The sequence below is a fragment of the Leuciscus leuciscus genome (assembly GCF_965113295.1).
Source record: "Leuciscus leuciscus genome assembly, chromosome: 5".
Classification (NCBI taxonomy): Eukaryota; Metazoa; Chordata; class Actinopteri; order Cypriniformes; family Leuciscidae; genus Leuciscus; species Leuciscus leuciscus.
The window spans coordinates 48,136,786-48,149,952 of NC_138729.1; the positions used below are offsets into that span (position 1 = coordinate 48,136,786).

The window sequence follows — 13,167 nt, forward strand, 5'->3', positions numbered from 1 at the left end:
TTGCATTTATGCATTGCATTTATATGTATGCATTCGTCAGATGCTTTTATCTAAACTGACATGCATTGCAATCAAGCTGTACATTTGTATCAGTTCATGCATTTCCTGGGAATCGAACCCATGTCATTGGTGTTGTAAGCACTATGCTTTACTGTTTGAACTACAGGAATGCATTATTTGTCGTTTTTAATCCAGTTTTATGTTAAAATGCCTTAACTATTGGCTCATCAGAGTAAATAGTAAACTAGTCAAGTCTAATTTATTTCAATATACAGTACACACTGCATACTGCTTTAAGAAATCACATCAGGCATGCTATATTACCATGCTACTTATTTTATTTCTTCATTATAAAGTGTGTATACTATGCACAGTATGCTATTTTTTTTTAAATATGCATTTTTACTTTTCTTGGCCAAATCACCTAATAATCCAGTAATCCTTACTGTTGGTTCATGTCAGCCATAAATGTCTGAAAATAAATTAATTTCTGGTGCTTTTTCACTGCAATCATGTGACAGCAATATCATTGCATAATACATGTACCTTCTGTTTCACATACTATTTTTTTTTAATAGTATATACTGTGCAGTATTCAGTAAGTAGTCAGCTAGTATTCCATTCTGAACATATTGCCACACACCAGGTTTTCAGCGGTGTGATAGCATCTGTTCGAATAACCCATTCGTTGTTGTGTGCCATCTGTTGATTTGTTGCATTACTGTTGTCGTTATGTTTGAGTCCTGCATGTGCTTACGTTTAGGATGTTTCTGTGGAAATCATCAAACCCGTTCCCATGACAACCTGCATTCCATCGTCCTCTGACATCACAAACTCCACCCACATCACTTCATCCTCCAATAGGGGCGCTCGTCCGTTTGGAGGGGCGGGGTCACCACACGTAGCCTCCATTCCCTCCGCCGCATCTGCTTTTGCACTCGCCTCCTCAGCTCAAAGCCCTAATCCACTGGCTCCGCCTACTCCTACTGATGGCTCACCTAATCATATACCGTCGGTGCCCCGCCCTTCGGTGTATAACACACCCATCTATCTCTACTCCAATGAGAATGCCTGTGAAGTTGCCATGGGCCAGAGGCGGGGCCTGCTGGAAAGCCAGGGTGAGAGCTCTCAGCTGAATGGGTAAGAGTTTGATTGACAGTTTGATGCCCCACCCACCCTATAAACGTATGCTGCCTTCATGTGCTATCGGAAATATCCTACTTTCCACTATTGAAGTCAAAATTACGAGCTTGTCGCATTAAAGTGCTTTGTTGTTGGATTGAACATGAATCATTGAGGACACCAGGTTTATTCTTACCTATTTATTGGCAAAATCTTATTAAAATCAAAGTGATATTTAGCGGTATTCATTGACAACCAAATAAACATTCACCGTGCTATCTCGATAGTCAGCTTGTTGATGATTCTGGAATTTCATTCAAATACAGGGATTTTCGCTGTATAAAACATACAATACGCTTCATGTAAATATGCACTACTTTAACAAGACAAAGCAATGTAGCTGTTGTGGAAATATAATAAAAAATACCAGTCACAACACAATCGTTCTTCCCTCCGCCGACTCTGGAACTTGGGCATCAACTGTTCCCGAACTTACCAGTGGTAAACATGACTTGAGAGGGCATTCATGTCCACTTTTTTTAACTATAGGAAACTCATATTTACGATAATTCCGAAAGCATGTGAAGGCAGCAATAGAGCTTAAAAGTAACCAACTTTTCAGAGGTCTGGGTTCTGAAAGTTTTTCCAATTTCCAATTAATTTTCTTCATAGACGTTTCAGAAATACACAACATACCCGCTCAGAGATGAATCACAACATTACTGCATTCGATTTGAAGGAAAAACTAATTGTTATATAGAAGACAAAGGGGCAAGACTGTGTACTTGCAGGTTTGCTGGGTCTCTCAGCATGGTCAGGCTGGTCTGTTGGCTGGTTTTAGGGAGGATTTGGGCATTTTTAAGCCGGTCAGACTGGGAGACCACCTGGTTCGTCTTTCTAAACTAGCTGAGTACCAGGGTTGTTATAGTTAACTAAAACCATAAAAAAGTTAAATAAAATAAACATATTTTATTTCAGCTACACTAGTTGCCAAAGAAACATTTCTCATTTTCATTTAGTTTAACTTGATGTACTAAAATGACTAAAACTGAAATGAAATGAAAATGTATAAAAATAAAATAAAAAAAATTATAATAAAAAACACTACAAGTTACAATACAAATATTTATATCTTAAATTCTTCACGTTCAAATGTTCAAACCCTCAAGCTTTTTACATTTGAACTCCTCCACGTTTTATTTTGGTGTAATATTAGTTAATTAATGCTGTAAACTTCTGTACACAAAAATGTTGGAAAATATGCTAATGTGAATGTAAATAAAGCAAACCTAGCGCACATTACACTCCCAAACGCACATTAAAGTCGAGTTTGTGAGAAGCAGCATTTACTGTGAACCAGGCACCTCTGAAAACAAGCGATTATAAGCTGTGAGCGTGTAAATAAACACAGCACCACTCTTCATTCTGAAACACACAGCGCATCAGACTATGCAATTCATTTATTAAATCACAGCTTTTTATTTGGTAATCACATTTTGATATTTGATTAGATTTGATCAGTTTTTATTTTGATTAATTGTGCAGCACCATTTGCTCATTTTAATGATACATTCAATTTAATTAATTATTTGCTTTTTCATAAACTCACAAATCCTCATATGGAAAACTCTGCTGTAATGCAACAAAATGTACACATTACCTAGCGATAAAATGGAATGTTTGGAATCAGAATGTTTTTAAATAATTTAAACCATATTCTACATCCCTTAATCCTATAGGATTATATTATTATATTACTGGGTATACCCAATTCCTAAACTTAACAACTACCTTACTGACTGTTAATAAGCAGTAATTAGGAGTTTTTTTTGAAGCAAAAGTCGTATTTAACAGTTAATAGTGAGAATTGGACCCTAATCTAAAGTTTGACCTCAATTTTTATCAACTTTGGGACTCATTGTTGGTCTATCTGAAAGGTTCATATATTGGCGTTAAAGATTTCGAATGCCATTTCTGCTTCCGTAACTCACTTTGAGCTCCATCGTCCCTGTTGATTTCCAGGCTGCTGTTTCTGGACGTCTAAATCATGCCAAAAATATATTCAAAAATGTAATATGAAGTCAAGTGTGTTTAGTTGGTTTCCATGATGTACCTCTCCGCATTTTTTGTAATGTGGTTTAGCTTGGTTGGATTAGACCACCAGTACACAACAGCTGAGGTTTGAATACTTGGAAGAACTACATGCCACATCATATTCATTTATCAGAAGTCATGCCAACAATTAAACCCAACCAAAGTAGAAATATTTCCATGCTTCCTCATTTTTGTAATTTGTTTAATATATTTTTTGGGGGGTCTTTGGATCACTAAATAATATTCCAGAATGTTGTTTCATGGTCTGAAGACTCTGGCAGCATCTCTCTGTATCTCTTTTCGTTCAGTGACGTATGTGAGATTTTGTTCGGCTCTGATGTACGTGTGTATATTTAGATCTACGTAATGGTATCTGTTAGGTGTTTTGGTGTGTGTGATTCAGGGCTTTCCCTTGGATAATGTCACAGGGGAAGCTCAGATGTATTTTGAGTGTGTGCAAACCTCCCTTCTGGGTTTCATATTTTAATGATGGTTTTAAAGTGTCTGATTGACATTATTAAGCAGAAGAACTACGTGCCTAATTACACGTGCTAATGCACACACACACACACACACACACACACACACACACACACACACACACACACACACACACACACACACACACACACACACACACACACACACACACATGCACGTCTCATCAGATCAGTGTGTTTGTTGTGATGCATTTTGTTTGTTTCTGTGTACTAATACGTTTACTAGTATAATATCAGTCTTTTACCAGCGCAGATTATAGTTTAATCACCCAATAAACTTATTCTGCTTCTCGTTAAGTGCTTAGAATGGCATACTATATTTTGCAATATGCAGTATGTGTACATAATATGCATTGGACACTGTAATAGGCTGACCTAAGTGCCAAAATATGCAGTATATACTGTATAGTATGCTAGTATTTCATTCTGACCATTTGAGAGCATTATATTCACTAGATAAAAAGGAGAGAAAGAGTAAAATATTAGAAACGTGGGAGAGAAAACTGATGAAAACCAAATGCTTCTCGTCATAGTGTGCACTCCTCTAATGGTTTCTCCTCCCTCTCTTGTAAACTCTGATAAATCCTCCTCATTATCCTCATACAGCTGTACATTAAAGAGTCAAATCAGTGCCAAGCCTGTGTCTGTGATTTTTATAGGCAACTGTTGAGAAAACATATTCCTCCTTAATGCAACCCTGTGTGTACCTGGTTCTGGATTCTGTACTTGAATGGAAATAATTCTTCTGGATTGAGTTTGTCTTGCTCTTTGTCGACCGATATGGTGTTTTTAATGGCTGATGCTGATATCAATATATTAAGAGCAGGGTGGCATATATCTGGGATATACAGTTTGTAATGTAATTTACAATTGCTTTATTTACACATTTTGGGAACTGGTCTGGCCAATATATTTACGTTTGTCTACCAAACATTTATATATGTATATAAAAACTGAAAAAGTCCCTTTGACTTAAATTTGCGATTAGAAAAATAATAAAAAGTTGAGTCAAATTGCAATAAAAATATCAAAAGTTTAAAAAGTAATTTTAAAATATTATTTTATTAAAATATAAATATTATTATTTACCTAAATATTCTATATTATTCTGGAAATCTTTCTGGTCACTATATAATTACTAGATGTACAGTAAATGCACAGTTAAATTAGCTGTTGTTTAATAATTCCTGATTTCATTCATTTGACAGTTTGTTTGTTTTAAATGAGATATATATATATATAGTTTGTGTGTGTGTGTGTGTGTGTGTGTGTGTGTGTGTGTGTGTCTTCAGCTGTTGGTCTGTTTCAGAGGGGTTTAGGAATCAGTGTTTGTTGTGAATATTGAGTTAGTGATGATTGTGTGTTTAATGGCTATTTTCTCCTCTATGTGCTTTTCAGCAGATGACTCCAGCTATAAAGTCAGTACCATATAGATGCTCCTTTCATTGTGTGTGTGTGTGTGTGTGTGTGTGTTGCCTAATATGACAGTTTTGTTTTGCTTTTATTTTTTTTCCAGTCAAATCCCCAAATCTATTTGTTTTTTTAATGGCAGCACTTTGCTTTTATTTAAAGTGATGAAACACTAAGACTTATGATTTTCACATGACAGACGAATAAACAAAAAATAAATCAGTCACTAAGCAAATTATTAAAGTTTTACACAGTCCCTTAGAAAATCTAACTGTGGCATGCAGAATGTTGACAAAGTGATGTGTCAGATGGTAATACCATGGTATTTTGTAGCACTAAATGATTACCATATTCATGGTATTTGGTAAAGAATACCATTGCAATATCATGATTGTACCATGTCCAAAATTAAAAAGCTAGAATTACCATGGTAATGAATGACCGCCATATTCATGTACCATGGTATTTACAAAAAAAAACATGGTAGTATTAGTACTTTTCTATTATTAATGTAGTATCGCTGATTATGTAACAAGGACTTTTAAAGGTATAGTTCACCCAAAAATGTAATTTCTGTCATTATTTAGCCTCCTGTCCCTCCATTGACAGCTACACAACTACCAACTTGACACTTTTAAAAGTTCATAAAGAGAAACCTTAAAACTAATCCATATGAATTGAGCGGTTTAGTCCAAATTTTCGGAAGAGACTCATTCACTTTATATGATGAACAGATTTGATTTAGGCTTTTCTTCACATATAAACCTTGATCAGCGAACATAAACAGAATCTCAATTGAACTTGGTTGACCTCATTGGTTCTTGCAGAAGCTCAAACGTGCTGCGAAACACGAGAATGAACCTCATTGGTTCTTGCTGAAGCTCAAACGTGCTGCGAAACACGAGAATGAACCTCATTGGTTCTTGCTGAAGCTCAAACGTGCTGCGAAACACGAGAATGAACCTCATTGGTTCTTGCTGAAGCTCAAACGTGCTGCGAAACACGAGAATGAACCTCATTGGTTCTTGCTGAAGCTCAAACGTGCTGCGTAACACAAGAATGAACCTCATTGGTTCTTACTGAAGCTCAAACGTGCTGCGTAACACGAGAATGAACCTCATTGGTTCTTACTGAAGCTCAAACGTGCTGCGTAACACAAGAATGAACCTCATTGGTTCTTACTGAAGCTCAAACGTGCTGCGTAACACGAGAATGAACCTCATTGGTTCTTACTGAAGCTCAAACGTGCTGCGTAACACAAGAATGAACCTCATTGGTTCTTACTGAAGCTCAAACGTGCTGCGTAACACAAGAATGAACCTCATTGGTTCTTGCTGAAGCTCAAACGTGCTGCGAAACACGAGAATGAACCTCATTGGTTCTTGCTGAAGCTCAAACGTGCTGCGAAACACGAGAATGAACCTCATTGGTTCCTTCTGAAGCTCAAACGTGCTGCGTAACACGAGAATGAACCTCATTGGTTCTTGCTGAAGCTCAAACGTGCTGCGAAACACGAGAATGAACCTCATTGGTTCTTACTGAAGCTCAAACGTGCTGCGTAACACGAGAATGAACCTCATTGGTTCTTACTGAAGCTCAAACGTGCTGCGAAACACGAGAATGAACCTCATTGGTTCTTGCTGAAGCTCAAACGTGCTGCGAAACACGAGAATGAACCTCATTGGTTCTTGCTGAAGCTCAAACGTGCTGCGAAACACGAGAATGAACCTCATTGGTTCTTACTGAAGCTCAAACGTGCTGCGTAACACGAGAATGAACCTCATTGGTTCTTACTGAAGCTCAAACGTGCTGCGTAACACAAGAATGAACCTCATTGGTTCTTACTGAAGCTCAAACGTGCTGCGAAACACGAGAATGAACCTCATTGGTTCTTGCTGAAGCTCAAACGTGCTGCGAAACACGAGAATGAACCTCATTGGTTCTTGCTGAAGCTCAAACGTGCTGCGAAACATGAGAATGAACCTCATTGGTTCTTACTGAAGCTCAAACGTGCTGCGTAACACGAGAATGAACCTCATTGGTTCTTGAGAAGCTCAAACGTGCTGCGTAACACGAGAATGAACCTCATTGGTTCTTGCAGAAGCTCGAACGTGGGTCAGAGTTAAAGGTGGTAGTTGCATAGGCTGTCAATGGAGGGACAGAATTATCCCAGATTTTATTTAAAAATATCTTATGTGTTTCGAAGATGAACGAAAGTCTAATGGGTTTAGAACGACATGAGGGCGAGTAATTAATGACATAATTTTAATTTTGGGGTGAACTATCCCTTTAATGCAGAGCGCACTCAAGCAAAGCAAAGCTGGGTTTGTGTTTCATTGTGTTTCTGTTTTCATTGCATGAGCTTGTTGACGTGAGTTTGATGATATGCATGTCATGTTCCAGCTGAGATGTGTTTTATCGCAGTGGTGGTCTTCAGGTAGTCAGCTTTTTTTACTCGCGTATCAGTTTGTCAAACACACTGAGTGAGCAATGAAACCTGCCAACACTCTTTCGTCACACACACTCAGTCCACACACAGCCTGACAGCGTTGATTTATTGACAGCTTATGAATGCTGTACGTGTCAGTACAGACGGGCTTTGGCACGATCAGTATGTACTTGATGTAAAAATATTTTTTGAGAGATTGGATTGACGTAGCTTGTAGATTTCGGACGTCTCACTGAAAGCTCAGGCTTCATAAACCTGTTGCATGTCTTTTATTCCACGTGCAGCAGCGCCATCTTCTGGCCTCATGCATTTTTAAACTTTCATTTCCTCAACTACAAAGTTTTCATTTTCTTTGAGGATTTTAAAACTCAAAAGCTCATGTTTCTCTTAAGATGATGTTCACTTGATTCAGTTTTTCCAGAACTAAATTAGTGCTTTTTGAATTCAAGTTACCTTACAGGCCTTACCTTTACCTTACAAGTTACCTTTCAGGCCTTACCTAAAGTTACCTTTACTATGGCAACTACACAGGTCAGAATACCATAGTTACAACAGTTACACTACAGTAAAACTGTAGAATTGTACTTGATATAAAGAAACTTTTGCAATAATTCTCCTGTACTTTTTTATTATAAGACTATTAACTATGAGCCTGTTGCATGTGTTTCTTTATGTGCATCTACTGGTCTAGTGCATTTCTAACTTTCATTGCTTAAACTACAGAGTTGTTTCATTTTATTGGAAGATTTTGAAACAAAAAAAAAAACTCTTCTTTCCGTTTAAAATGATCCATTTACCTGATTCAGTCTTAAAATATGTTTTTTAACTAAATGAGTGCTTTTTAAATTCAAGTTACATTACAAAGATTACCTTTGGTAACCATACAGTTGGCCAAAATACCATAGTTGTACTTGATATTAATATTAAAATGTGATATTAATTGCAAAGGTTTTATTTTAATACTCATTTTAATATTAATTATTAGCCTGTTGCACATGTTTTGTTCCATGTGCAGCAGCGCCATCTACTGGTCCTCAACTTGAGATCATTACTACAGTTACACTACAGTAAAGCTGTGTAAATGTACTTGATATCAGTAATTACAAGAAAATTGTGAAAAAAAATTTAAGACTCTACTAATTGTGATTTTACAGTAGACTAATAACAACACAGTATTTTGGCAGAAGCTATGGTTATCATACATTTTTGAATATCTGAATCAAATGCCTCCAAAAGCTGTCCGTTATGTGATGACAATTTTTTATTTTATTCTTCATAGTGGTCCTCCAGCTGTGTCTAAGTGAGTACATCTGTCATGTGTGTGAAACTCATCTGATAGAGAATGATTACAAGGTTTTAACTTTCTTATTCCTTGTCTTATGCCTCCTTCCTCGTTCAGAAAACCTCCAGTTTACAGGTAAAGGGGGGATAAGCTGCAGTGTTCTTGTCACTCAAATACTCAGTTGCTTAATTTGTGCATTTGATGTCATGTACACAAGACTGACAGTCAGTATCTCTCTTTGTGTGTGTGTGTGTAGACGTAAGCCTATCACAGAGACAGACATTGAGTTTTACCATGTCCCAACTCACGGTGATGCCAGCAGGAAACGCATCATGGAGGACACAGAGGACTGGCGCCCACGGACAGGAACTTCACAGTCCCGTTCCTTCCGAATCCTGGCCCAAATCACCGGCACTGAATCTGAACTTGGTGAGAGTGGAAAGACATTTATATAATTTTATTTTATTGCTCCTTTTGTAGTTTTTATTTATTTATTTGCAACAACTGATTTATTCATTTAAAAATGCTGTTCTAGGTCCACTTATTTAATTTAATTTAATTATTTAGATGTAGAATTTAGTAATGTATATTGATTCAATTGTTCAATATAAATAGCAACACACTATTATGTTAGAAAAAATATGACCTCAGAGTTTAAATGCTACTACTGTTCAAAAGTTTGGGGTCAGTAAGATTTTTTAATGTTTTTAAAAGAAGTATCTTCTGCTCACCAAGGCTGCATTTATTTGATTAAAAAACAATAAATAAAAAAAACAGTAATATTGTGAAATATTATGACAATTTAAAATGACTGTTTTCTATTTTAATATATTTTAAACTGTAATTTATTCCTGTGATCAAAGCTGAATTTTCAGCATCATTACTCCAGTCTTCAGTGTCACATGATCCTTCAGAGATCATTCTAATATGATGATTTGATGCTCAAGAAACATTCATTATTATTATCAATGTTGAAAACTGTCGTGTACAATTTTTTTTCAAAATTCTTTGATGAATAGAAAGTTCAAAAGAACAGCATTTATTTAAAATAGAATATTTTCTAACATTATAAATATCTTTACTGTAACTTTTGATCAGTTTAACTCATCCTTGATGAATAAAAGTATTGATTTATTTTATTTCTTTCCCCCAAAATAAAATAAAAATTCTTACTGACCCCAAACTTTTGAACGGTAGTGTTTAATGTTACAAAAGCTTTAGATTTCAGATAAATGCTGTTCTTTTGAACTTTCTATTCATCATAGCATCATGAAATAAAAATGTAAATAACTGTTTTCAACATTGATAATATCTTGAGCATCAAATCATCATATTAGAATGATTTCTGAAGGATCATGTGACACTGAAGACTGGAGTAATGATGCTGAAAATTTTTAATCAATTATTTTTAATCAAATAAATGCAGCCTTGGTGAGCAGAAGAGACTTCTTTTAAAAACATTAAAAATCTTACTGACCCCAAACTTTTGAACGGTAGTGTGTGTGTGTGTGTGTATATATATACATACACTGTATAGGCCTATATTCTGGAACTGATATTGATGCATTATATCAATTTTGGTCCTAAATAAAATGTTGGTCCTCATAATAAACAGGCAGAATGCATTTCTGTATAATTCGTTCATAAAAACATTCTTAGATAAAATGTCCCATTGAATTCAAGTTTACAGTTTGCATAACAATGGTTTTTACAAACCATTTACACTGACATTTGTTCTGCACATGTTTCATGAATGAAGCCCATTGTGTGCAAAACCTTCAATACTGATTCTGAGATTAAGATTGAAATTGAGATTTGAAATAGGAACTTTGATGTTTTAAATTGAAGTTCAGTGAACAGGAGGAAGTAAGAGAATGTGAATGTGTCTTTACTTTAGTCACACCTCTATCTATCACATGAAAGCGTGTCATAATGAGTGTTTTCTGTCATGTTTATCTGTATCAGATTCCTCACAGGAGGCTGAATCAGCAAAGAAGACAACAAAGTAAGTTCCTCTTCCTGCCAGCTGTTTTGGAGAGTGTGTTTGCTCGTGTTTGTGATGTTGATTTGTTTAGGGTTGCTGTACTGTTTGTGTGCTGTTATTGACCTGTGTGTTTGTGTTAAAGCTCTGGCTCCAGTTAACCAGCATGTGCAGATCACAAATCGAGCACAAAATACTGTTTTTCTTTATATCTCGACACCGAAAAGACCTTTAGAAAATGTTGATCTTCAATCTCAGAAGGTCAAACAAAATTTTACATGAGTTTCGGTTTGTAATTTTGAAACCTTTACTAGACTATTTGTATGATTTAGTCATTTTGTTGTAATAACCATTAAACATTAAATATTTAACCCTGCAAAGCTTTACATATGAAATAATAGTACGATTTTTTTTTTTTTTTTTTTAAATGGAATGGTTTATAAATTTTTTTATAAATTATATTTCGAATAAATAAATACATTTTTGCATGTGTTTTTGTTTTTTGTTTTTGTAGAGTACCATATTTGTTGTATTGGCTTTTATGGCTCATATAGTACGATATAGTGAGAATATGGAGCTCATAGTCAAGGGAAAAAACTTTTCATCAGAGGCCCAAACTGAGCAAAAATATGTAATTTGGTGCAGTTGCTGATATTTATATGAACAAAATAAATACAACACACTATAAGTAAAACATACGTACTTCTTACATACAATGAATATAAATATCATTTGTCACCATGTATCTCCCAATAATATGTCTTGGTAAGATGATATTTAAATGCTTAGTTTTATGATCAAAGCTCAGTAGTTTTTAAACATATAATGCAATTCAATGATAATTGAGAGGTGAACAAATAAACGTTCCTCAAAAGTCTGATGGATCATATTTGATATTCACATTTTAAAATGCCTTTTATAAAACAAGATGAATGGATAATCAAGTAAACCTAAGTTGCTTTTGTCCAGTTAGTGTTGAAATATTATTAATTGAAATATTAATAATAATGTAAAAGTTATTCTTGTTTACTTTATAATAATCAGTAAATATTTCACAGTAAAAAGTAAACCACGAGCTGAAGGGAGATGTTTTTACAATTATACTAAAAGGCCTATTACTTGCTAAAAAAGTATTAACTGTCAATCAAACTACAGAAGGCAATAGTACATGCTGTTCAACAGGGTTGTCAGAAAAGTTTAGATCATGTTGATAATTTAGATCCTTAGAAATTTGTGTATCAAATATGATACAGTATGCATTATAGTGTCAGATTAAATAGACAAAATGTATAAAATAAAAAATTAATTAATAAAATTTTTTTTTTTTTTAAGTTACTAATAAACATATTCTCATAGTTAAAGAGATCTTTAATTGTTCTCATTAAAGATCAATTAAAAATATTCAGATCAGGGTTTCATGGTTGAGCTCGATGAATGCAGTCAAAGCTACAATTTGTGTAAAAATTTAGAAACTGCCATGAGATTATTATTTTGCACTTCCACATATAAGCAATATTGAGAGTATTATAGTTATTATAATACAGTGTGTGCTGTGTATCTTGTATGCTTGTTAGAGTAAGACATTGAGGCTGATTGTAGGTTTGGGACTGAGTTACAGAAGTGAGTTTGAAGTCTGCATGAAATGGAAAGAGGGCGGGGCTTGATTTTGTCCATGGGGAATTTGATTGGATGGTTGTGGTTTGCTATTGGTGGATCTCATGTGAGTGACAGGTTGTTCGTACTTGTCAATTTTGATTTAGTGTTGACTTTAATGTGTTTGCAGTGGCGTTTTCTGTCTGCATGGTTTATCTGAGTGCCGCTGACATCCACTTCTAGAGCTCATACTGTCTTCCTTCTGTTTCTCTCTCTCTCGTTCATTCCCTGTGAACAGGGTTGTGAAGATTAATCCTGAGATTGGACCCAGATATCATAAACTCAGAGACTGGCACCATGGAGTGTCTGCGCGAACCCTTAACGTCCTCAGCCTGTTGTAGATGTGTGTGTGTGCGTGTGTGTGTGCGTGTGTGAGTGTGTGTGTGAGTGTGTGTGTGTGTGTGAGTGTGAGTGTGTGTGTGTGAGTGTGAGTGTGTTCATGTTTTTCTATCCCGGTAGGGACTTAAACCTGAATGCACACAGACTCATGGGGACTTGTGTCACAGTGGGGACCTAAACTGAGGTCCCCATGGGTAAACAAGCTTATAAATCATACAGAATGAGTTTTTTTGGAAATGTAAAAATGCAGAAAGTTTTCTGTGATGGGTAGGTTTAGGGGTAGGGTTAGTGTAAGGACATAGAATATACAGTTTGTACAGTATAAAAACCATTAAGT

The 13,167-nt window shown here is 35.5% G+C and overlaps 1 protein-coding gene across 5 annotated transcripts in view; it reads left to right on the forward strand.

The window, feature by feature from the left end:
* Window positions 1–13,167, forward strand: part of pdlim5a (PDZ and LIM domain 5a) — a 66,510-nt gene that overhangs the window by 29,774 nt on the left and 23,569 nt on the right. For 2 of the 5 annotated variants that reach the window (XM_082171117.1, XM_082171116.1), the window contains exons 5-9: window positions 764–1,140; window positions 8,855–8,875; window positions 8,975–8,992; window positions 9,114–9,286; window positions 10,823–10,862. In XM_082171117.1, coding sequence (XP_082027243.1) covers window positions 764–1,140; window positions 8,855–8,875; window positions 8,975–8,992; window positions 9,114–9,286; window positions 10,823–10,862 — 629 coding nt within the window. Of the gene's footprint in view, window positions 1–763; window positions 1,141–5,114; window positions 5,135–8,854; window positions 8,876–8,974; window positions 8,993–9,113; window positions 9,287–10,822; window positions 10,863–13,167 lie in introns of all 5 variants that reach the window. The other 3 variants (XM_082171119.1, XM_082171120.1, XM_082171118.1) reach the window with 3 other exon arrangements.